Genomic DNA, 27839 nt, shown 5'->3' with positions numbered 1-27839 from the left:
TTTAATGTCCATAGACAGGTAGAAATACGCACAGTAAACGAAAATCTTAAGAACTATTTTAAATTCTTTAGGTTTAGGTAAATCATCGATTTATAACTAGCCTTTACAAGGTGTTATTATAGTACACTCTTTCGTATATAAATGATATCTTAATAAAACTTATTTAACGATATAAACGCAACGCGTTCCTTACTGAAGTATTTGTACGAGACTCAAGGACATGCTCTAACTGACTCTGGCCATGTTGGCCCCGTTGAGAACCTTCTTCTCATGGGTAATAACAGTTGCGCTAAGGAGAGCTACACATCGAATGAAGTGTAGAAATCACTAGCAAGGCAGCAGTCATCTTACAGTAGCCGATCTTCACCAATTAAGAACAAGGAGTATAAGCAATGTCGAATGATGTGAATAAGTCCCATTTGAATTCCTTAAATCGGTTTTATTTTATATGTATTGCGCGCGTCAAATTAATATTTCTAAGCTAAAATATACAGTTTTACAATTAGAACTAGTTGATTATAATACTACACAATCTTGTATGTAAAAGCGCTTGCATAATAATTTATTTGTAGCCTTTATCAATTTAATACTTATATGATATCACAAGGGTTAATGTTTCCAGTTTTAGAAACACATTTACTAGAACAGGATCGAATCTAAAACAAAAAATTCTTCATATTAGAATTAAAAAATTACTAATTTTTTGTATTCTACCAACTCGAAACAATTATTTATTTATTTACACTTCGTTACCTTAAACAAAAACATACATATAAAAAAGCAGGCACATAAGTTATTAGGTAACGGGCGGCCTTATCGCTAACAAGCGATTTCTTCCAGGCAACCACTAATTTGTTGTTGTTGTTCAAGAAATAGAAACACTTACAGAGGGTAAAGTACAAGAAATGCATAAATAATTAACAAAATAACCTTTACCACTACTTATACCTAAAATAACGTAAAATCTAAACAAAAAATAAATAAATGAACAATAATATGTATTAACAAAAATGTGAAAGCTAATTGTTGTTCCGCCGAAAATTTTTGATTTAAGTAAAAGCTCAATATTACCATTTTCTATCAAATTTTTATCTCGATGATATATTAGAGCGAAGACAATGTTTTGCGTCTACATCGCCCACAAAACGTCAAATTTTAATTATAAAAAAAAAACTCACCAAGACTGCTTCGTTCCCCTGGTGATGTTAAGCAGAAGTCTATCCAACTCTGCCCGATGCGAGCAAATGAGGAACTCTCGCGGACGAACTCCACGAAACACGTGAGCAATGGACGGCTTAACGTTGTAGAAGATTATTGTTTGCCCTCGAGCGTGGAAGTCGTCTATCAGGGATTTTATGCCCTGCAAAGGTTTATTTCAATATATCCGTCTTGTATGTATGTATAATGTATATGACAAAATAATTCTGCCATCCCATGACGACTCACATATGTATATAATATAGGCTTCATAAGCCTTGATACACAGTTAAAGTTTATATATCTATCAAAATTGTCAAATGTATAAAATGAATTAAAAATTCATTAACCTATCGACATTATTTTAAATAATGTAGATATCATAAACATTAACAAACCGATTTTGACGAAATTAAAATTTTTATTTTGCTCGTCAAATCAACATTTTTGTTAACGAGAAATTTGTACATTTGTAATTAAATTTTAACAATAACATTGTCTTTTAAAGTCGGTTAATTATCACCTTAGCAGCAGTGAAGTCAGCGGCTTGAACGTGGTGCGCGTCCAGCACCAGTGGGGCATCTGAAGGAGCCTTGCGTAAGGCGCGTCGAACGAACTCTGCCGAAGGGAACGATAGCGCTCGATCCACCGTCGCCAGAATGTATGGCACTCCGTCAGTTGACTGGAAAGTTCGGCTTTGATAAACTAATTGTACCATTATAATAAAAGCATTCATCTCTTTCTATCATATCGTACACAGTATTGGACCGAAAGAGACGAAAGATTGTTAAGATAAATTTCAGAAGAGCGTTCATTTGTTTTATTAAAATTGCTTATAGCAAACGTCTGGGAAAAAAATAATTTAAAAAACCTATTATAGTATAAAGATCCTCTTATTCGTTAATCATTATATAATAGCTTGGCAACTGAACACACTGATACATTGGTACATCAACAAAGATGAGATTTAATGTAACAAAAACGAGAAAAAATGTAACGATTCATAATTATAAATTAAAGGATAATTGATTTCAAAGCTATCCTTCATTCGTATCCAGACCTCGTTAATCAGAATGCTCAATCTGGATATCTGAGTTTTGGACAATGTTTTGTCCATTCTTCTGAAAGAATCGACAAATGGAATAATGTATGTACTAGATTTAACTACAAAACAGCGTAGAGAAAGGAAAAATAGTTTCAAATGGTTGTAATTAGAGTGAATTTATGAAAAAAAAACAAGAATAAATTTACAAACTTACCACAGCCCTACACACCCTGACAGACGGTCGGGCAGAAGCGTAAAGAAGGAAGAGAAGATTGACAGCAATTCCTGCGACTATGCCCAGCTCCAGCCTCGCTAGAAGACATGTGGCAAACGTCACCACTGCTGGGATTATATCCATTTCTGTAAATAACACGAATTTATTGTTCATAGTCAACTTGAAAGATATCCTTCGACACTTGACACGGGTGTCAATGACAGGTTTCTACTTTTTTTCACTGCTGACTTTGTACCTGAACAAAGATTAATTATTGTAAACCAATAATTAAGCTTTGTTTATTATCGCTGATTCATTTGTTTTTTTTTATAAAAGTTTTATTAAGTTTTATTTTATTGTGACCTATTTGTGTTCCACCGCAACATAAATATACATTTTTTTTAAATAAATGAACTCCCAGTTAATAATAAATGATCTCCCAGTTTATAGTATTACTATGTAGTTCATTTTAGAAGCTAATTTTTTACGATAGATTATATTTAAGTGGAAAGTCATTTGTATTGTCTCGAGTAAGAATTCGATAGATTTTTTTTAGAATTCGCTGTTCGTAATCTAGAAATACTAACCGAAAAATATTGTCTTTTTGTATACATAAAATAAATATCAACAAATTACGCTAAATGTAAGAAAAATAAATGTTTAGCAATATTGTATAAATTATAACTTTATATATACTTATATACTTTAATGTTTAAAAACATGTATTTTTTTACATGAGAAACTTAATACTTATATACGAATGAGAATCACGTCTCATTCTGATATCTTTAATGTCCTTTTGAACTGGTTAAACGCGCTAATATTACGAATTTTAGACGGTAATAGGGTAGATAATTGCACACCCTAATACTTAATAGTTCTACTTCAAATAGTATGTACGCGGCAAGATAAGCAAACTCGCTCGCTGAGTATTGCTGTGTTTTATTTTATTAATGATAAGCCACTATGTAGTTTTTTTTAAGTTAATATACTTTATCTATATAAACAATTAAGATATATAAAGCAATATTATAGTAAAGTATTTTCATACATTAAATGATTTTCCATTCTCTAGGGGATATAAAATGATAGAAGTAAAGAGTTAGTATACTTTTAGTCCTCCAAATAGGCTTGAACACGTGCAGCTCCATCATAAAGACGACAGCCGCGATGATCACTGCCGCAAGAGACGCTTTCGGAATGTAATAGAAGTATGGCGTGAAGTACTGAAATATCGATAATATTTAAAATATTCAGTTTTTTTGCAACATATGTCCCAGTTATGCGAGCAGCAAGGTTACCATACAACTTTAATAATTTACTAATTTATACAGAACCCTTATTGTGTCATAAATTGGATGCAGTTTTTTTTATATTCCGCGGTTTCAACACCGCAAATTACTATTGAGATCGAAATTTATGGGTTGCGTGGTAAACTTGCAGCTATAAATACTTATAAAACACGGACTACAGATAATGTGTACAAGGCTTTTAATTCTCACCTGCAACGCCAACAATACCAGGACCCCAGTGTAAACCCCTCCAGCTGGGGTGGCGACACCCGACGCGTGGTTCACAGCCCCACGAGACAAAGCACCCGACACAGGCATCGAATCCACTACCGAAGACACAATGTTGCACACGCCCAGGGCTATCATCTCCTGAGTGGCGTCTACGCGTTTACCCTCCGCTGTAATAATGATTTCTTTACTATCACGTCATAAGCATTAAAAAAATATATTAATCATAAAAAATTTAAATCTTTACAATATTGGCTTTTACACATTGAAAGAAAACACTTTTAAACGGATTGAAGCTATGTATTATTATTGTAAAATTATAATTATTTACATAATTTGAAATGTATTATTTTCGCGTGCTTTACAGCGTGCGTCACCGTGACCACGCAAAGTAAAGTAAAAAGTGTTTTCTTTCAATCTTTACAATATTTTTAATTGTTACTGGTCTTAGGTCTTTTTCAGATACTTCAAAGAAATCGCGAATGTCTTCAAAATTTCAAGGTCCCGTCTGTTACAATGTTTGACATACGTCAGACCAAGTTAAACTCGATCGTTACTACTTCGTGTTACAAAATATATTGATATATTTTGTTGTCACGACATACACAATTTTGAAGTCGTTTGCGCTTTCATTGAAGTTTCTGAATAAGACATAAGACCAGTAACAATTTCAAATATTGTAAAGATTTTATATTTTTACAAATATTATAATTTTTTTTAATGTTTAAGCACGGTTCTTCGAAACGATTTTTAAATATGTTCTGTATAGTTTTAGCATAAGTCGTTAAGTATGTTTCATACCGTCAATTTCCAATCAAAAATTGGGATAATATAATAGTTTACCTATAAATGGGTTATACATATATAGTGATTTCGAAGTACTGTCAGAGAATAAAAAAAGAAAATCCGCAGCTGGTAATAAAAAAACACTATTTATTCAGTTACACATTGTGTTACGAAGAGTATGAACGTCAAAAATAAATACATATTAAATGCTCAATGCTTCTAATTTTACATTTACTGCCAGTTCTCAAGGGCGTAGAACGGACGAGAGGAACTGGCAATAAACTCTCTTTTTTAATACAATTTCATAGACAATTAAAAGTCGACCTTTGCTGTAGTTATGTGATTTCAGTTTCTTACTAAATACAGATGTAAAAGACAGAAATGAGTCTCAAATCCACTGAAGGCGGTTAGATAGAATTGTTTTATAATTTGATTTTTTTAGTAAGTTCTGTAATATTTTTATAGGGTACTCCCCCCTTCCCCTGTTAAGTAATACCGCCGCCCATTGACACCCTCAATGCCAGAGAGCTCGCGAGTGCGTCGCCGGTTTTTTCTGAGCGACCTAATGTCGCTTACATGGGAAAATTATAAAACATCAAAATGTATTAAAATATTAATTGGTTTGCATATACTTACAGAAAACCTTAGCCAGAGCTATATTCTCCAATATAGAGAGGAGAGGAACCACGAATATCGCTGATCCGAGGGTGGACGTCATCTCCATGAATGTGTATGTGTGGTTGCCGACAGTCGCTGAAAATGGCGGAGGGGAAAATTCTGGTAATCCCGGCTTCACTGTTCCTGAAAAAATTCAATAGAGTGTAACTTAAAAAAATTATGGTACTTAATTGTGGAATATTGATTATAAATAGTGGAAAATGGGGCTATAGATATTTTTTAAATATATTCAAGTTAATTTTACAGCTGAGATACATATATAATATTTTTATAGTACGCCATCTTTTGTTTTATTAAACTGTTATATGATATGATTTATATCCCAGAATTGTGTTGATAGCCAACCAGATCAAACAACAATTTTTTTTAGTGTTTCTGGAAAAAACCAAACATCAACTCACCAGTCAACACAAACGGCACCTGGTTTCTAGTATCAAAGTAGTAGGCTAACGCTGAACAGAGAAGTACAACTAGAATGTTTCTTGTAGTGGAGAGGAACCATAGAGCTTGCGAGGCTCCAGCGCGGACCTTACTGCTGCTACCAACAGTCTCCTCAATACCAGCCACCTCACTCGTGTTGTCCGACGAATCGCTTATTTTTATATCTTTAACTTTCTGAAATAATTGTTTAGAAGTTATTTATTTGTTAGTCCTAAAAAACTTAAACCCTCTAATACACAATACGAGGAAGATTATGATAATGAACAACTCGATTAAGCAAATGATTTGAAAGACAGGAAATAATTATTGATTCTTTAATGCAATCTTTTAATAGAAAAGCATTATTTATCACTGTAACTATATACATAATAATAATTATACCACAATGGCACTGCAAAGCTACTGGTATTGCTACAATATTGTCTATCGTATGAACAACAAACATTTTCATGTAATGTCACTTGGAGTGATTTCAAGCGTGAAGTTCATGTGGCGACGCTTCCTTGTTCGACATTTAATAATTCAGTATAATAAATAGTATGTATTTTTAAGTGTGAATTGTTAATCGCCTTCAAAAACATGGAATATGCTTTTACTTTCAGGGGGCAAACGGGCAGGAGGCTCACCTGATGTTAAGTAATAATAAATAGACACTCTCAATGCCAGACGGCTCGCGAGTGCGTTGCCGGCCTTTACATGCATGTTAATGACCAGAGACGTTTTTTTACGTTAGTAATTTTAATATTTATTAATGTTTGTAATACTAAAGCCAAATTGCTTTAATTTTCCTTGGTAATACATACTTCATATTCACAAACATGATGGTAAATTTAGGTCACGCAATGAAAGCGAATGGAGAAGAGGGAGGCCCTTGCCACTTGGCAAGCTCATGAGGAGCGAGATATAATATCATTACAATAAGACTTTATATTGTTACGAAGACAGGTTGACTGCAATGTTTCTAGATTTTTCCACTAGTTAGAGAACTTTTCAGCAGACTGAAATGTGATATCTGACCGTTTCAGGAGAGGGTCGGGTCAATCACGTATTAGGAAATCGTAATTCGCATAATGTTACCCTAGTTTTCAGGAAACATTTTTTCAGACAGTTTCAGAACATGCATAGTCGACCGAGCCGCCGTAGGCCTGACCTAGTTATATACCTTTGATGATGGAATATTCTAGAATTGAATTTTCTAGGTGTGGGACAAGGACTGAATGATACGCGAGAGAGAGGGAAGATCGAAACCTTCTCGAAGCTACACTGAGCACTCTAGAACGCCGTACGACAAGGACGGAGCAATGTTCAAAAGAGACGAAGAGTACGGACGTTCTAGAATTGTCAATCGCTACTCAGTAGCAATCCCGCCTAGAGAGTTCTCGAATATTGTTCAAGATAATTCCCAGGGATGTATAAGCAAGCCGAAACGCGACCACTTTACCTTTAGTTTCGAATGCGATAGTTAGAAATAAACCCTTGAAGAGATCTACAGCATTTTCTATCCGATCCCCTAGCTCGTAACAATATTGTAAATACCGTATTTTCCAATATAAAAGGCTTTATCATAAAAAATGTATAAATACATATTTTTAATTTATAAATGACCATTTGTAAAAGACATTTTGTTTATTATTACTAGTCAAAATCTGTTACAACGACATCGTAGGGAGTACTTATAATTGGTCGTAAAAACAGATAGTCGTAACAGCCGATGACGCTGTTATTAAGTACCTAATACAATAGAATTCAGCTGGGACCTTTGATTGTGGTCAATATAACCGGTATGTTGTTCTACACGATGTCGTCATAAACGGTTTCCACTGTACCATATTATGTTGGTATTTACGTAATGTTAGTTATAGATGTATATTGCTAATACTACTTCAGAGACATAACAGGATGTTCGCACGCTAAATACCTAATCGTTGTTTAATTGCTTACGTTATTTCTAGATATACAATTGTTACATATTCTTGTGTTTATTTTTTTAACTGAGAAATCTATTTCGTAGTGACTGACAAAACGGAAAGAAAACACGAAAAGAAAACCCGTACATGTTAGCTTATTTTAAGCCTCTATTAACTTCCCATTAATAAACTCTTTTATATTTATATACTTAGTAGTCGACGAGTATAGTTGCTAGTTAGTACGGGAAGCGTGTTTCTTAATTAATATATTTGTTTTTACAATTCTGAGCTTTGCTTACTTAGATAGTATATTTTTTAATGTTACACCGGTAATATTTTTCAAAGCAACCGGGATTATTATTTCAATTTTATAGTATCAATTGTAGCGACACGTACAATCAACGGCTACAATCACTGCGATGACGTCATACTCTGAAACGCCCTAACAAATTTATTTCGACCGATGAGTACCTACACAACTTCTTAACCTTAGCCACTGGGGCCAAGCCAGTCAATGATTAGATTAGTCAAGGATATTCCCTTTAGGTCGGATCTCGGAGGAAGAGCTTTCCTTCCTTACCAATATATATATATATCAGGTATATTGTGAACTGTCCCCAGTGCTAATGGTCGTATATAATTGAATATTATTCGGAGATTAAACGACAATTTTGAACATTTTTTATAGCAATAAACATATTTTTTAAATTATAGTACACATTTGCAATCACGTCTGCAACAGGAAGTCAAAATGTTAGTTATTTAACCGTTCACGCACAATTACCTCAGTTAGCGTCTGTCATTTACACGTGTTTAAGATTTTACACGGATTAAACTTGTACAATGCATAATTTTCTGTTAGGTAAGGGTAAGCTATCAAAAACTTATGGTTTGGAATTGAAAAACCATTAGCGTTTGTCCTGTTGTGGAGTAAGTCTAAAATCGTCTGACGATTACACGTGTCTTTACACGGATTACACTTGAACGTATTATTAGGTAAGTCCAACAGTGAAAGGGATATTAATGTCATCTATATTTTACAATACTAATAGGTTTGGATGAGAAGGTCCATAGTGAGAACATATATGATTAAGAAAGGCGAATTTTACTTTTGATATTAAACTCTACTAATTGAACTTACCCTTAGTAAAAGCAGCACTATGATACACGACAATCCTAATACTGTGTCCCATAATCTTGTCTCTCCTATGTGCTCGTAAATTCCAGACCACACCTGAAATTAATAATAATACATTAATATAATCGACCGGCTAGATTTCTTGCTTCATGTTACCTCCATGATCATGATATTAGTAGGATTTTAATGTTCCTTTTTTTAAACTGAAAAAACTGGTGGCCCATTACTTACCATCAGTTAAGTAATTGTCCATGGACCTTCTCAATTCTAGAAGGCTCGCGAATGCGATACCGGCCTTTTAAGAATTTGTAAATTTTAATTTGTCTGTCTGCAACTTTAAGCATAAATCCAAAACATACACCCGTTGCTTGAAATGATCTATGATAAAGTTTCAGTTATATTATGTCCATAGATAAGAATTTTAAAATGCTCTAAAGTGACATATGATAAAAAATTTATTACTGTAAGTTAAGTAAAACATCTAGTAGGTATATATTTTGATAAGTCTTGTGACTTAGACATTTCTAGAATACTTCAGTACATTTATAATAGGTTCTTGGTAAATCAATATTTTTCAAGTTTGCTCACTGATAAACACGCTTTGTTTTATGAATTTTAGTTACTTCCGCACTGTTATGTCCCAAAGTAACAAATTGCTATGGATTAAAATAAACTATTCTTTCTAAAAATTTAAACTTTACTAAGATGATTCAGGCAGTATGGAAGACAATTGAAAATTTATGTTATAGATGCCTTGGTCGTAACTACATAAAAAAGCGGTATGAGGAAGCGATTTTGTGTCTGTGATAAAATTATTGTGTTACGTTAATTTGTTACAAAATTGTCCATTTGGACCGCGTACACAATAATGAGAATATTAAATTGTTTAAGTGACGATAAATTTGAGGGCTACTAAAAAATATAATGAGAGCGTCGAAGGCCATTAGAATGTAAACAAAAAAAATACATTAAGTTATACAAAAGTAGTAACAAAGCCGGTGCTTATCGAATGGACTATTATGCATTTAATTATAACTTTATATTGCTTTAACGTGAAATTAATCTCATGTGGAGCATGAAACAGGGAGATTTCTGTATGTGTGTTGATTATTTTCATTGTATTATATATATTTTCCTGTTGTATATACTTATTATTGTGTGTTTTCTATATCAATATATATATATTGATAAATTATTATATTTAATTATTGTATTGTTCGTAATACATAATTTGAATTTAATAATTTTTGATGAGGGTGGGTGGGATCAACATCCCAAATATTTTTTCTCGGCCGATCGTCACATTTATTAGTTGAGTCATTGTTGAGATTTACTCGGGTTACGTCAGACACATTTTTATTTTGATATATACTTTTTGTTAATTATAATTGATAATTACGTCCTCTATTTAGAATTTTATAATAATTGTTTAGTGCGTTTTTGAGAACTATCGCGAGGCAAGGTATTAGCACCAGTCTAACTTCTCTTTGTTCCCAAACTAATAGAATTTCTCCAAATCCTTACGGCTGATAATATTGAGTGCCATTGTTCTTTCCTTCCTTGTGGTAAGAAGATATTGTAACGAGGTATGTACTGAGGACTTATTATTCTAGTATAAGACTGTGTATCGACGGCCACCGAAATGGTACATTCTTTATGGTACATGTATTGTAAACCTACATAGTAATAATACAAATAAAAAAAATCCAAACAAATTAAAAGAGTTTGGTTCCTGTGAAAGTGTGCCTTTAATGCTGGCACCAATATATTCATCCCATACTTATCCGTGTAGCGAGGAAAACACCAGCTCTGAGGTCACCGGTACTATCATGCGCCAACATAAAAAAATTATTAGCGCTTGTGCACTTGAACCCCTTGGCCCAAGAGTCTCTACTCCAAAGTTGGAGGAATGACTGTTATATTTGACGGTTAATATTAAAAAAAAATTAAATGCTTAAAACATGAGTGACTAATGGTATATAGTTTGTGTATTTCATCGCCTAAAGAGCAATAGAGAATAACTCGGTTGAAAGGACTCACCTGAAGAAACTTTCCTCCAGGAAAACTGAGCCCCAGGATATCCTTGACTTGAGTTGTCGCAATGATTATAGCCGCGGCGGACGTGAAACCCACCGAGACTGGTCCACTTATAAAGTCAATTAGAAAACCTGGAAGACGTTCTATGTTATTTAAAAAAATATTTGAGCTTATGTGGGAGTTTATATTCTTATAAGTAAAGGAGGTTATTATACAGTATTATTGGTGATTTCTGGGTTTTAATTTCAAAGTCAAAGTCACAATGTACACTTATGAACGTTAATAATAATTAAATATACATTAAATGCTTCTAATTTTACATTTACTGCCAGTTCTCAAATCAAGGGCGTAGAACGGAAGAGAAGAACTGGCTTTTTATGTATTACACAACGTTTGTAAGGAGCTGCAACCATCATACTATGTTCTACATGACCTGATGGTCTCCTCCTGCTGAGGAGGTATGGTGAAATAGGAGCACGCACTTACATTCTCGTGGGAACAACATGCAAATACATAGTCGAAATAACTAACATCACCGCATACACGAATTAAAGTACGACAAGTAGTCACCACAAGTAGCACCCGTTCACGAGTATCACGCATGGCAAGCCATCGGCCCCCTCGCCATATTTAAGGCAGAGAGACAACCCGAGTCGAATTTCAATGAGTCCTAGATTTTTCTGTAGAAAACAGGGACAGTAGGAATGTCTCTTTTCTGAAGTGCTACTAACCCTAGACTCTCTGACATAAAGTTTACTCAACTACTTCGTACATATACGAATTAAATAATAATATAATATATATAATATAAAATAAATAATTAAATAATAATAAATATTTACATTTTACCAATATATAATAAAAAAAAATCGTCTGAACTTGTTTATAATATTGTGAAGAGACTAATTCGCAGTGCTAATATTCTTATATCATTAATTAATTCATCATTTTCAATGCTATTATAATACGAGTGGTAGTATAAATACTTCTATTCAGTTCCCATATGACAGAGGTATGTTGGTATGTTATTGTTGTATTCATATACAATAGCAACAGAATATTGTACTACATACACGTATGTAACTAATTGCATATAATATAATGAATCGTGTAAATGAAATTGAAGAAACCATGTATTAGATATAGGGTTGACATAAAACCAATGTTTTATTTGACTTAAGATCAACTACTTTAGTTGTTGAAACAGATAAATTCCCTACGTAAACGTCACGGTCAGTTAGATAAATAGTACAAGAGCGGGTTCCACCGGCCAGAGGGCCCTGACTAGCCCATAAATATTTTGAGGATTTTTCCGGAGTTGTCGTCGCCCGGGAGTGGCGGGAGACGCCAAGCCCACAGCTAGTTAATGTAAATAAAGTCCCTTTTAGAAAAGGGTAGATTTGAAACTCCAATGCTGCTTAGCTTCTCGGCCACAGATCTGCCCATTTGCATCTGTGTGGTTGATAGGCTATTTGAGTCCTATTTATTTTTAAAAAAGCCACAGCAGAGTTTAAATGAAGAATTTATTATTGGGTGTGTTTATGGAATAAGTTTTTGATTCTATTTATTTTATAAATCTTTGTAATAAGCTAGAAGTAATTTATCGTAAACGGTATAACTTGGTAAAACAAAAACAATTCGAGGCTTTACAAAACTCTGACGACGGCTTGGACTGCCGTACCGAAAAGAAAAATAATGTAGATATTCGTGACTCATAAATTTCGTATCAAATTTTTAAGTAATAAATCATCAATCCCAAAAAAATTTACTTAAATTTCCACGTCACATGTTCTTATTTGTAGCCTATTCGTTACATAATAATCTTAGATTCTACATACCTAGTTGAAGAATGCCCATAACAAGTTCGACGCACCCAGAGAGAAAGGCCAGAAGGACAGCAAATTCAGGGCCTAGGCCATGCAAGTTTTCTCTCGTTAGAATGGCCGCGATGGCCGTAGGGCCTATGGCTGAGTCTTTCACAGATCCAAAGACTGTGTACACGAAGCAGGCCATGAATGAAGAATATAGGCCATACTGCGGGGGTAGACCTGCTACGCCCGCGTAGGCTATGGCTTGTGGTATCACTGTCAGGCCTACTGTGAGTCCTGTAAATAAAGAGGGTTCACTTGAAGACAAATTACCTTAATGTATACGTTAAATTGTACAATATAATATCTAATATGTTATTACTAAGCAAGCCTCATAGTAGTAATAAAGATTTACTATAAATATTGTAAGAATTAGAATTCTTCATGTTTTTATAGAACAGGGCTTAGAAGTTTAGGAGGCTTTTAATATGTTAGGCCCGTAATACCGACACACATGGATGCTTCCAATGCCAATGACTCCCGAATGCCTTACTGCATAAGGCTGCTAAACCTTGATTATCTGCGGTTGTTCTCATTGTATAAATTTGGTACTTATAAAAATTATAACAATCATCAATCCTAATATATTCAGATATATACGCAGAGATTATAATCCGAAATTCAAAGCTAAATGTGTTCAGGTAGCGGATTCAAACATGTATACACTTTTAATGATTCTAGGTATGGTTTAATTACCGTTTGTTACATTTCCAAGTTCACAATGGACAATGGGAAGTTATCAACGAATGCTTCAATTATGTAATTTTCTTGACAATTGACACGTGACATTTACTAATAATCCTAGTTGGCACAGGAGACACTTACACCTCTCTTTTATAACAACTTAGCAATCGTCAAATTATTACATAAAACTGAAAATTTACATAATTCATAAACAAATTTGTAAATAACAACGAAACTACAATCACATTAGGTTTACGTAATGGCCTCGCCTTTTTTGGACGCTGAATAGCGTTTCTAGTGTCCAAGTGCAACCTAGATGAATTTTAGTGCTTGCATCACTGTACAATGGAAATTGTGATTTCACGACACTTTGCTACGCGATTTTTTATCGCTTTAAGGTCGTAACTATTGCGCAGTCTTTAATGTCAATAAACTTTTGTTATTCTGATTATTAAATAAAGAATCTCTAGTTGATATGTAAACTATTTATATAATTTTGATTAATTCTTGCAAAACAAAAAAACTAAGATTTTTTTGCTATTGGACTAGGTTATCACGGGTACCGTGCTTTAGTGCATTATTGTACTGTATATTAATTAAATTATAGCATTGATTATCTAAAGTATGTTTCACTAATGTAATTAGTAAATAGGATAATTAATTTAATTTTTTTTTAATTTTAATTTAACTAAAAAACTGATTCTTCAACTTTATTCGATTTTTATAATAATGTATGTGTGTAATCGTGACAAAATGTATAATAATAAAATCAGTACCGTGTACCGTGGAGGGAGTTTTACAGATTTTATTTATAATAAATGTTTCTTTAGTTTTAATTTAGTGTCTTGAACAAAAATTGAGCGAGGCCATTTTAATTGTCGGGCTATTTTTGAATATTATATATTGACTATAACATGTATTTTATATAATAATAAGCTTTTAGGTGCTAGCTTTTAGGCTTAACAAAATGTCAGCATGTATTGCTTTCAAATAAGCGGAAATGTGTTGGATGAAGGCGTCATATATATATGTATACATATACTAGTTAAATTTGTAAAATACAAGAAATTTTACTATACAAAATATTAATATACTCTGATATAATTAATAGTTTACCTGCTATGGCATCAGCTATTCCGTTCCTGAAACTGTAGCTGGGAAGCCAGGATATAATGGGAAACCTCCTTAAAAGAGTCTTCTTGGAGCAACACGACTTCGCTTGTTTAGAGAGTTCTCTTCTCCAGTTATTCTTCTCTGAGTAGCCAGGGCCAGGGTAAGAATTATTTGAATCTACGGAAAAAATATTATTAAACATTTATTGGATGTTGAGTTCTTACAGAGAAATAATTTCTGGCCCAGGCTCCGTCAAACTATAAAATTAACAGTTAATAAGTTTTATAAATAAACACGTAGTTGTTCCAGTATTTTCTTTTTAAATCATATCGTTAAGTTTATTTAATTCATTATTGTTGTTGGCAAGAAGTCGAATAATACATGCAAATTAATAAAAAAATCTTAATTTTATAAGTTATTCCAAGATTGTGATCTTATCACTATATTAATTTAAATATAAAATACAATAAAAATATTTGTATTGTAGCGAGATCTGTGCCTAAGAATCACTGCGATGGCGTCATACCCTGAAACGCGTTAACAAGGTTATTGCGGTCGCCGTATATCACATACAACTTCCCGACTTTAGCCACGAGGCCTTCGGGCCGGCCAGTCAGTAGTTACATTGTAAGAGGACCCTTTCTCCACATTATTTTCATGAATTACTAATTTATATTAACTTGTTATTCCTTCCGTAATATTTGAAAGGTCTACTACTATTATATATAGATCTACATAAATATTTTAGTATCTTGTTTCCGGAAATTAATAAATTTTACGATTTTTTTTTCTCTAGAATTTTCCCTATATTATAGCATTTCTATTCAAAAACTTTTAAATACTACTTACGATTTGATTACAAAAAAAATATATGTGATAAAAGTTACGCCAATATTTTTAAATTAATGCAATTTTCAAGGCACTCAACTTTTTTGCTATAAATATCGACTTATGTTGAAATGTAACCTGTTATTACATCATGGCTTATTCTGAGTAATAAATCCTATTATCATTTATTAAATGTATATGAGGACTAGGAACAAATTCTCTTCGACAAATTATTGTATACAAAATCATCTTAACCTGGCATCAGCTGTTGTCTCGGTTGCTAACTTACCTTGTGTTGAAAACTCCTATATTAACACGAATGTATTAAATTATTTACATAACACAGGTTTTGAATGCTCTGCAAAAAGGTGTTTAAGTAACTGCAGTAAAGCATTCGAAAGGTCAATTTGCGTAAATTTGATTACATTCAATTCGGATTTTTATAGATTACAAATAAGAAAAGTAACTGCGCTTTTAGGTCTGGATCTGTGGATTTGTTTGTCTAATAAGAACATAGGTGATCAGTGTTCTGTGACTGACACACGCCGTGGCTTTTTAGGTATAACGCATGTTTCCTTCACTACACGAGCTAATGTTCAATAACAAAACGTTATTAAACAGAAAATCCATTAATGCCATAGCCATTAACCATAGCTGGGGTTCGAACCTGCGATCTCAGGGATGAGTGTCGCAATATGAAGCCACAAAGCTAACACTCCTAAAAGTCTAAAATCAATTTTTTTTTCAATGTTGAATTAATTTTCAATTATTTTTATTACTATTATGTACATTTAAATTTTCTTTAATACTGTATATTTGATTGTTATGATTACTAATAAACATAATTAAATTTTTAGTACGATTGAAAGAAACACAACATATCTGGCCCATACAAGGGCGGCTTATTACGTGAACATAATGTTATATTTGGCCTCGTTATATCACCGATCTTTGGTACCATCATCATCATCATTCAGTGGAAAATCAAATAACATAAATATTGAACGGAACACATAATTTCAAATCATTGAACTCTATAGAATAAATGAAAAATACTGTTCTAGGGTCAAATGTTTAATTAATTTATATATAATATAAATTTTAATTTATTTAATAACGCGGAACTAACCTGCTCAACATTGCTTTACCTTGTCGTGATTAATAAATGAGAAAATCTTAGTCTAATCGCATAATAATAATTACAAAATTGTCTTATAAATTATGCATTGTTTCATTGAAAACTTATTATAAAGACATATTGTTCGTTTGGCACGATTATTAATAAAAGGACCACTCGCGTTGTATTTGAAGATGACTTACATTTTTAATTACATTAATCATCTATATCTTTTCTTTTGCTGTATTTATAATATCAATATTGTATAGCATTAAAATAAACTATATCCTTGAAATACCATCTCATAACTCCTCCTTTCTATGCGAATCCTTTAAGGTCTCTGCAGTTAGGCTATGGAATTCACTTCCCGTCCCTATTCGCATAGCTCCATAGATAGAGAATCTTCCTTCTACAAACATCACCTGTCACCATCGTATCTAACTTTCGTACTAACTATTAACTTACGTGAGATTGATCTAAAATTGACGTCGCTTATATCCCATAGGTTCTTGGAGAACACTTCGATTGGTCGCCATACCACGAAAGACATTAATAAGTAGATAGTAGTAGTAGTATTCGTAATAGATACTCTGATACTCTCATCATATCACAAAGGGATTGGAACTATTCGTACAGTCCCTGCATTACTTTGAGACATTGGGATTTATTTTAAAACAATATTAATATTAATTATTCAGAGCACTAAAAAAATATTTTAACTAAACTAGAATAGGTAAGTGTGTTGCTTTTTCATATATCAATGGTTAAACAATTATAGTTCCTTAATCATGTAAATGCATATAATACAGTTGGAAATTGTATGAAAATCGATGTTTCCTGTGCTCAATACCCGTTAATCAACAAAGACGTCAACAAGGCTATTTCATACATCGTACGATCTTTAGTCGGTTGTAACCAGCGGGGTGCAGCTTGTATTAGTCAAATGACACGAGTAATGACATTCTGACGCCAGGAATTCGGGGCATACAAACACACAACTGATCCAAATTTATTAATAAGAAAATACTTTCATTACACAACAATAAAATACATAAAAATGTTAGTCTAGGCTGAAAAGTTCGTAGGCGGGCACATAGATGGCGCTACTAGTATTAAATAAATATGATTTTTAGTTAGCCTTCAAATTTGACAACTGTTGTAACTATTAGTTTGTGACTGTATTATTCCACCGTATTCTCTAGATTTGGCCTCCCAGCTACTTTTTCCTATTCTCAGACCAGAAGACAATGCTCGCTGGACAGAAGAACTGGCTTTGAAGAGATTATTTCCGAAACTGAATTCTATTTTAGGCTTTACAAATCCTACTATAAAATGGTATCGTTGTATCGATAATCAAATCTATTATTAATTATATATTATTGCTATTATATAATAATATCAAATTCTATAAAAAAAGATATTTTCTATGGTAGCCAACGAACATTTGGTCCACCTGTTAAATATCTCTAAAATTGAAATTACATTACAATGACATTATTCAAAAATCAAGATATACATATTTATATATATGTATATATATATATATATATATATATATATATATATATATATATGTATATATCTATACAAAATAACAAACTCAGTTATTAAAGTATCGATAAGGATATGTGTGACAAGGTAAATATTTAAAAACCATTTAAATTTTTACCTTGTCACATTACCTAAGATATTACATAATAAAGTTTTGCCTCTGTGAAAATTTACCTTACAGAGCTGCCCCTTATGTTCTTATAAAGATAGTACCGATTATATTAAATGATTTCGATATTAGCAATAAAACACGACGGTTGTCATTGTAGAAGTATTGTTGTCTGATGAACCGTGGCGACACCAAACAAATAAATAGTTTGATCATTGTTTTGTTTCTAGGTCGTAGGTAGTGTTTAGTAAATATTTTGAAGCTGGTAGCCGAGCCTGGAGCCAGATATTTCCATGCTAAATACGTAATATATAACAATAAAACTAAAAAAAAATTGTTTTCTTTTGCGTTTACGTCAAGACTTCCTAGGTTATATACAGGGTGAAATCTGATAATATATAAGATTAAAACCCAAACTAATAGACTTGATATTTTAAATAAACGAAAAACAAATTACATTATATGTTCATCAAGTGCTATTAAAAACCGTATTGTACGTAAACCAATTTATAATGTTTGTAATTTTACAATCAACAATGTTAACAAAGGAAAAGACACTAATTGAATCTGTCTCCTTTTGATAATGAAATATGACTTCCTATCATAAAAACAACTTCCAAACGTTGACAATTGCGGAAAGAAGTTGTTTAATAAACAAATAATGTTATTGTAACTAGAGGAGAGACAATGTCTGACATTAGATATCGCCAAACAATAATTTTCAGCTTGATACATATGAATTATGTTTTTAATTTATTGATTTGTTTTGTTTTATACTGGTACGAAGACCAAGTTATTTTGTGTATGTGAAAGAAATTTTCATGTATAACGTTTAGAAGTCTCCGAGAACCTTAATATAAACCTTATTTTTATGAATACTCCATACTCCTCTTCCGATTAAGGAATAAATGAAGCCTTAAAAAAAAAAAATTTTTCATATTAAACATAACGAAATTTTAGAGTTTATTTACTACTTAAGGTGTTATCCCTCGCCTTTAAACTGGCGACTCCTACGCTCTATATTTTATTATAACTAATATACTGAAACTAAATTGAATATAACAGTACTATAATTACTAGAAAAGAATGTACTAACAGTCATACATTCTTTTACACAATAGTTATATTATTTATCTTTTACCTTGAATGTGTATTATTCGAAGTATTCAAATAGTGAGTCAGTTGTATTTCTTGTAAATAGCAGGTGGCGTTACGACATTTGGCCAAAACTTTCTTATGCTAATGAGCTCAGATTACTTAGTTTTTCTACTTGGCCGCCTTTTATATTACTTCTTAGTTCTCTGAGGTTTAAACGAATTATCGCGCCGTTGTTATGCTAGTAATGTTTGGCCTATTGTGTAATCCTTCGCTTAATAAAACGGATTGAATATGTAAGATAAATTTCTATAACATACATAATAGCAAATGCGTGTCATTGGAACAACCTAATATTAATCACTAAGTTTGTAAATTCCGGTGTATATCGAGATTTTGTTTTCTTTGAAGCAATATATATTAAAATAAATTTTGGGGTGCTCCAGTTATCTATCTTCTATACAACATAAGTATCGGCACGTCTGGACTCCAGTTCTTATTGAAGGCATAATTAAAATGTAAAAGTGTTAGTAATTGCTTTTCTTTTAAAATGAATCTTAATAGTTTTTGCTTTGCTCGATTTCCTGAGATCGATTGGAAAGGCTAATTACGTTTTTACTCGCTAATTAGATCGTCAAGGCAGTTATTCGACTGATCCTTCCTATACTTTTTCATTGTTTCAGACTATTTAATATCTTAATATACCGTAAGAATATTCATTTAGTTACCAAGCAAATGGCAAAGATATGGCGACCATATTGTAAATGCTATTGTAAAAAACCACGTTGCGTAACGTACCTATATAACCGCAAATTAATATGTATGCATTTTTTATTAATTAAAATAAAGCTATTCAGTTTCAGATGCTATTAAAAAGGTAGAAGTGAGCAAGCGCTCCTACAAAGTAATATTGTTGTTATAGTACTGTTTTAAAAATATATTATAAATGTAATTTCGTCATCGCGTTTTAAACGAACTTAAATTATTTATACATACAATTTTAAGCAAGAATAAAAAGTAAATTTTAGTTTAAAAACGAAACAATAGCTTCGAAAAAAACAATTACGCAATATATAACCATGCGCTATACCATAGATAATTGATAAATAAAATAATTTATTAAAGATACCTTACAAGTACAGATTTGCTAATAGCTACCGAAACCGGAGTAAAAAAAGCTATGTTACGCATGTATGCATGCATATGTCGTTTTTTTTTCTTTGCGTTTATGTACATAATTAAAAATTATGACTTACGTACGTAAGTCATAATTTTTAATTATTGTAGATCCACGAACAAATATACCAATGATTAAAATACATTCTAAATGTGGTAATTAGTAGATTAAAATTTTTGTTTTAACACTCTGAAGATATTATCTAAGAAGCTTTGACAGTTCGAAATATGAATACGAAAAATAATATACTATATGAATAATTTACATTTATAATCTACTTTTTCATTATATGTTAGTATCATAAAGATTTATGTTAATATAAGAAAACCTGACGAATTATCATACTAAGTTAATTAAAATAAATAATTGAACGCTAAACATAAAATGTTTAAATTTTATCCAAATAAATAAAAATCCATAGTTTCTAAGGCGTATAAAAAGCCGTTAGAAGGTGGAGTTAGAATTGACAAGAGAATTTTATTTAAATAAATTAATGTCGGTCGTGCTTCTGAAACCTGTGTCTGCACTGTTGAATGTGCATAGAGCATAATCACTCTCGTTAAAGCCACATCCAGCATCGGCATACTGGGCGATGACATATCGAACAACGTTCAATTTCGCGGTCATTTCAAGGAAAAGGCTAAATTAGCCTCCAAGAAGCTTGATGTGCTCACAAGGCATGACGCTACTTCACTCCGGCCATCACTAGCAACTGTGTAAAGCGCAAAATAGGCCCCACGTGAAGTACTGATCTCAACTCTGGGCGGGAGCTACCCAGTACCAGCTCCTTCAACTTGACCGTATTCAACGATGAGCGGTTGGAATTGTCACATCCCGTGCGGCCTGATCCCTTGGCGTTGCGTAAAGATGGGGGTCTTTCTGACCCTTCTACCGCATTTACTATGAAGAGAGTTCAGATGAGTTAATCGAATTAATACCTGCAACTGATTTTTTTTTTTAATCTCAACCTCGACATCCGTCGTTGCACAGGTGAGCGTAAGGAAGTCTTTGCCGCGCGTCACCTCTAAGTGGAATTAACTGCTCACTGAAGTATTTCCGAAACAATTCGACTTAGGGTCGTACAAAAAAAGAGCCTACTAATTCCTAAAAGGTTGGCAAGGCATCGCGACCCTTCTGGCGTTGAGAGTGTCTATTATGTAACACCAGATGAGCCCCATGTTCTAAAAAAAATCAACCGTTAAAAAATAAAGTAAAAAAAAAAATATGTAATGTATGTAATAGTGTGGAGAATAATGTAAAACAAAAGAGTTTTGTAATGTTTGGTTAGAAAACAATTAACAATGCTTTAGGTACATAATTTAATATATCAATTTATCCATATAATAGAAGAAAATTATGCCAAATCTGTTAAGTGTAGACACAAGACAGCCTCGATGGTTTATGTTCTAGTCTACCTTGATAAATCCTCCAATTTTTCCAGAGCAGAAATTAATTAATGAGAAAATGTAATTATATCGAATTGTCGATAATGGAATTGAGTTATCGCGTGAAAAAAAAAACAATCATATCAAGAATATATTTTCTAGATCTAGAAAAAAATGGAATATAAATTATTTGAATATTTTTATATCCATTGATATATGTATTTTTTTTATATTTCTAACATATGATTTTGTTATTAGTTTGTGTGTTATTAATACACAAATAACCCGAGTGCCGAAAAAAATATACAGTCAACCAGACACAAAAGTGATTTACATAACATAAAAAAACAGACAAAAAAGCAACATATTATATAATAGTAATTTTTTTAATATGGCATTTTAAGTTTTTATACAAAAAATACGAATGGTATTCATTTGTTCGTGTTTTATTTGTTTCATACTCATAAGCGTCTAAATTAAATATACGTAATTTTGGGATACTACTGCCTGAACTATATATAGTGGAATCTCTATAACTCGAACCTCGATAAGTCAAAATCCTCAGTAAGCAATCCGAATAAAAATTGGTATTCCCTTCCGTTGAACCCCTAAATACCCGGTATCTCGAATTATTTTTTTTACTCGAACAAAATGTTATTTACCTACGAAGTATTTATACGCTATAACTCGAATTTCAAAAAGGAGACTCCGTAAGTCGTATTTAGTAAAATATAATGACGTCTTACTTGGATTCCTCGAAATAATAGCAAAAAAATCCAAAATGAATGTTTGGGGCTTCTAATCTATTGTTTTGTCTTGTACACGTGCAATTAATGAATACATTCATATAACGTAACACAGCTTTTTTTGGTGTAAGATGTTTTTTAGTGTACAGTTTACTATAGTAATGTAATTTGTTTTAGAAATAATAATTATAATAATATCTAAAAAATGCATACTACAAAACTTAAGTTGAATTGTTATTAAAATTGTAAAGTCGTAAAATCGACTTAAAACTCGCGTCTCTGTTAATCTGACCGATTAAGTCAAAATTTTAGCAGTTAAATCATATGTATCTCGAAATTCCTGTTGAGTCAAAAACTCGTTAACACGATTTTTTTGCATTTCCCTTGAGATTTGAGTTATAGAGTCACTGTAGTTACATTTACGTACATACGTGGGCATTTCAAAGGTTTATAGTTTACCTCCGGCTTCTTTCGGGTAATATTCAAAGTCGAGACTCAATCCACCATTATGATTGTGTGTATTTAGTCATTGGTATAATATTTGTTTGTAGATCGTCTCTCATATACAAATTATATATAAGTTACATACATAATCGCAAACCCCAAAAGTGTTAAGATTTTTTGGTGAATACAGATACAGCCGAGACTAAGCTATGTATAAATGAATATAAATCTTACCCTTAGTTGAATAAATTTCATAGAAATAATTTATGATCTTGTGTATTTTTTATATTTGACGACCAAATATTTAAAGTTCAATAACACATGAGCATCCTGATGTAAATAGATTTCGTAACTGCTTGCTTATTTAACGAACTTGACGAGAAGTTCAATGTTTGATTACCATTAAAAAAATATTTTGCCCTCAGGTAACTTGTCTTGTCTTGATAGATGATGTTCTAATGAATGTGTTTATGCCGAGCCCCATTAAGTGTTAAACAAGTAACTAAAATGTTTGTTTATCTCGAATTGTGCAGATATCGTGGCTAGATATAAATGCAAATCTCTTTAAATACAAAATAATATAAGAATTCAGTAGCAAATAATAAAGTACAGTTATAAAAAGTGACTTAAATTATTTAATTACTTATTTCAATTTTTCCTACGACAAACAGTTGTTACGTTGGAAAATCGCACATTATTTTCTCCTAACGGAATATTTGAATTTTACAGTTTTATAGTAAAATATAAATGTTACCCTTATGTAAAGCTATTTGAAATATTCCTGTCCTACGATATATTAAACACAAAAAAAGTAAAGAGTTTCTTATGGTTATTATGATTCTTTACATGCAGTTGAGTTTAATATTATTTTAACGTGTAATACGTTTAAAGTTACAGGTTGTATAGAATTAAACCACGTTTTGAGTTCAAAATATATGTCCTGGCCTATTCCATACTTTATTTGGCAAATTTCACTGAACTTTGGTAAATAAAGAGAGAAATGAATGTAACCATATTGGACATTGATGGTATTTTTGATCGCTGGTGTATTATACATACAAATTGTTACTTACTATGATATAATGAAGTGCCATGACATGATAAGCACTCCTTCTGGGCACCTTCCAAATTAATGGTAAGTGTTGGCGCTGGACTCGGGCTAGGACACACCTTGCAACCACCATTGAATTTCTCGCACAAACACACATCCCGCTCCAAATTCTCAACTTTTAACTCATTCAAGCCAAATTTCGTATTCTTGTCCAAACTGAGAGTATGGTCTGTATAACATGAGTTAGGGCAAACATTGCATTTAGATTCGTTAGGACTTAGTTGTAAGAAAACATTGTCCTTCCGTTCCATGCTTCCTGAGAGATAGGATGTGAGCGTCACTTCGGAAGAGGAACGTACGTTGTTGTTTAACTTGTACTTGGTCATTTTTGAAATTTAAAATACAGTTTTGAAAGCGGAAGCCCGGGTCATTTTATTGCGTAAATTTTTGTTTGAATTTCGAATTGTGTTAGTATAGTTACTCGCGTCGCGTCACTCCAAACGGCTACCAGTGTCGGCTGCGCGCGGACGAATGAAAATTATTGCGAGCAAATAAAACGAGCCTCTGCTTTGTCGCAGAATAGTGTGAAATAATGTCATTGTTCGTTACGTGAATAGGTGAAGGGTGCACGCTGTTTATTGAAAATAAACTGGTTCGTCAAGAGGGGAATTATATTTCATTATTATCGGATAATGAAAATAGGTCATGATATTATAGCGGATTGAATAAAGTTTTATGAAAGCTTAAAATAAAAATGTAAAAAGAGACGCCCGAACAGGGACTTGAACCCTGGACCCTTGGATTAAAAGTCCAATGCTCTACCGACTGAGCTATCCGGGCCGCTATGTAGAAAGTTGAAAATAAATATTGTAACATACTTTGTAGAATTAGTAGGATTTTTTTATTCATAATAATAATTATCAGAAACAGATTACTATTATGTAGTATGTATTGCTTCTTTAACTTGAATGGTATTAGTTCTATTTTCTAAGGAAGTAATTGTATTACCCACCCACTTAGTATTAATATTGTATTATTTCTATGCACAATACTATTTTCTTAACATTATATTTAAATTACAAGCTATCGTACGTCTCGGTCTGTGAATACAATAAACTATAAAAAACTAGTCTTAAACTTACATGGAAATAAAATGGCATTTTATTTTATTGCATTTCAAATAATAATTACTTGTTGTTATAGGAAGTTGTAAAACCTATATTGGGACACGGAATATTTACGCAACATTGGCGCTTATTTCATACTTTCAAAACGTAAGTATTTCAAAATAATATACTTGCAGAAATATACTCAATAGATTTTATAATAAATCAAATCGTGATTAGAAAATTTTGTTTGTTTTATTATTAAAAATTGTTTAAATGATCTTTGTAAATAACTGTAACTAAGCATACAAACCATAAAAAAACTAGCTCACCTCAGTAAACGCAGTTGCATAAAACATTGTCATGTAATCGACAATAGTCCGAAGTTCCTATGATTTAGCGCACTTTGTAGTATTGAAACGGAAGCCGCGAGGTCGCAAATCCCAATGTTTCCGTGTTTACCGCCAAATCTATTGTGACAGTTGAACGAACGATGACATTTGCATCTGAAAAAGTTGAATCTAAAAAATCAGTCTAAACAACTGACAATGATAAGACTGAAATAATAGAAACACTGTCAGCAACTTGACTCGATAAGAATATAAATATATTTATATACATATATTACAATAATAATAGTAAAAAAAATAATAACATTTACGTATAACATATACGATTTTATTTTTATTTTAGCTTGTACCTTAGGCATATATTGTCTAATGTGACTATGAATTGCATAAAATAGTATTGATATTACAGCTATTTCTAATTATTTAAAACATTTTAGTGCCGACAACATTGAAATAAATATTCTAAATATTTACAAAAAAATTGATTATAATAGCCTCTATTAATATAATTGAAACAGTTGCCACCTAGTGGAAATCTAATAAACTATTATGGGTATCATGACGTGATCTACCTATCATGTAGCATATTTGTTTTTTAGGAAACTGCCACCTAGCGGAAAATTAACTCACTACATTAAGGAAGCGTACGTAGTGCACTGACTATTTAGTTTGTTTCGCGTCAAATAGATGTCTCTATTGCAACTTGCTTATTTTTGTAAACATTTATATAAAATAATTATTTTTTATTATCACTCGTGCGTAGGTACTATGATTGTAAATTAATTAAATTTCACACAAATTGGTTGGTTTTATGTTTGATAAAATGGACTAGTATTTTGTACGATAATGCCCAAAATATGCCTCGAAATATAATAATCATCATATTTCGAGGCATATTTTAATTACATGTTTTCCGTCACTATTGAAATCCTTACGTAACTTGTCCTTAGTGTGACGTCTCAAGTCCTTACTTTGTAACGTGACAGTTTTACTAATAACAATTTGTACCACAAGATGTCTCTAGACCTTGTAAGTTCACCTTCACTTGAAAATTAAAACCTCTTGTCTAAGATCTAAATCACGCTTTGTAATAGATGTCCTAGGACTGGGTCAGATGCGGCAACATTAAAAACAAAACAAAGAAATAATAATCAAATCATACGCAATATCCACCGGTTGGTAGAAAACCAAGTCAATATTATTAGGTATACTTACTTTATAGTAATTTTGCCTTAGCTACTAAAAGTGTTTCCTATGCATCCCAAACAATAAATATTTATAAAGTTTTTGTCTTTGCTGGTAAGTATATTTATCAATTTCAAATATTTTATTGTAAACTGTGTCGAAATTAACATATTTTAATCACTTTGTAACAACCAAATATTTTTTAATTAACAAATATTTAATTTTCGGAATTGTTAAATTTAGGCTTCTATAGACTTTAAAAGGTCAAACAACGATTACAAAGTGAGTTTTATACAAGGAATAATCATTTAAACCAATTTGAAGATACATATTGTAAAAACCTCGCGAAGACGAATGGACTTTGAATTCATATAAAGTTTGGTTCATATTTCTTGCAGGATCATATGGCCCGTCTGAAATTCAGTTTAAAATTAAACAAACATGCCAACGAATAAAAATGCTTCTAACCGATGAAAATAGTCATCAAAAAGGTATAAGGTTAACTATTGTTGACCAGTGATGATGAACACCTCCAAATATTTTGTTTATAATAGGATTGATTAACGAGGATTTACTCATTTCCTTTTGGGCAAACAAATTATAAATGATTGAATTGTGTATTCTATGTACTTATGCAAATAAATTAAATTAATATATACTTTTATAAATACAATGTAAAGCTCGTTAACTTTTTTGGTTATTTGGTATCAGTTTTCCTTCCCTTTGAAATAAAAAGTAGTCTCATGATATAGATAAAAGGCCGGCAACACACTCGCGAGCCTTTCGGCATTGAGAGTGTCCATGAGCGGCGGTATCACTTAGGATCAGGTGAGCCCCTGCCCGTTTGTTCAAAAATATTATTATCTGGGAATAATTGATAAACGTTGTGCTTGACGGAAGCTTTTTGTTAATTTTTTTAAAGTATTTTTACGTACCTAATAATTTAATTTGTTTTCAAATTGAAGTTAAATTACCAGGCTTACTTTATTAGTTAATTAGCCATAAGCAATATAAAAATTGTTTTCCTTTGAGTCTTTTCGGACATTCATTTCAGGAAGTGTACCTTG

At 32.1% G+C, this 27839-nt stretch overlaps 1 protein-coding gene, 1 long non-coding RNA gene and 1 other non-coding gene across 4 annotated transcripts; 1 reads left to right on the top strand and 2 right to left on the bottom strand.

Moving 5' to 3' along the window:
• Positions 1-12: 12 nt before the first annotated feature.
• Positions 13-24657, bottom strand: LOC123708097 (sodium-independent sulfate anion transporter-like). The gene is made up of 13 exons (XM_045658603.1): positions 24154-24657; positions 14632-14805; positions 12802-13068; positions 10967-11094; positions 8930-9022; positions 5842-6055; positions 5399-5563; positions 3959-4146; positions 3568-3682; positions 2457-2602; positions 1721-1879; positions 1179-1360; positions 13-656 (listed from the first exon to the last, which is right to left on the bottom strand). Coding segments are annotated over exons 1-13 (2196 nt in total). The 5' UTR covers positions 24518-24657; the 3' UTR covers positions 13-655.
• A 241-nt stretch (positions 24658-24898) lies between these two features.
• On the bottom strand, positions 24899-24971 carry Trnak-uuu. The gene has a single exon. It is a non-coding gene; the product is annotated as a tRNA-Lys (tRNA).
• Positions 24972-25329: 358 nt separating this feature from the next.
• LOC123708099 lies at positions 25330-27451 on the top strand. 2 transcript variants are annotated; one of them, XR_006753572.1, is made up of 4 exons: positions 25330-25405; positions 26187-26231; positions 26682-26792; positions 27171-27451. It is a non-coding gene; the product is annotated as an uncharacterized LOC123708099 (long non-coding RNA). The 2 variants fall into 2 exon arrangements; XR_006753573.1 differs by lacking the exon at positions 26682-26792.
• The last annotated feature ends 388 nt before the right edge of the window (positions 27452-27839 follow it).

Source organism: Pieris brassicae, chromosome 4 (assembly GCF_905147105.1).
Source record: "Pieris brassicae chromosome 4, ilPieBrab1.1, whole genome shotgun sequence".
Classification (NCBI taxonomy): Eukaryota; Metazoa; Arthropoda; class Insecta; order Lepidoptera; family Pieridae; genus Pieris; species Pieris brassicae.
Note: the sequence above shows the minus strand (reverse complement) of the source record. Positions and strands in the feature narration are given on the sequence as shown.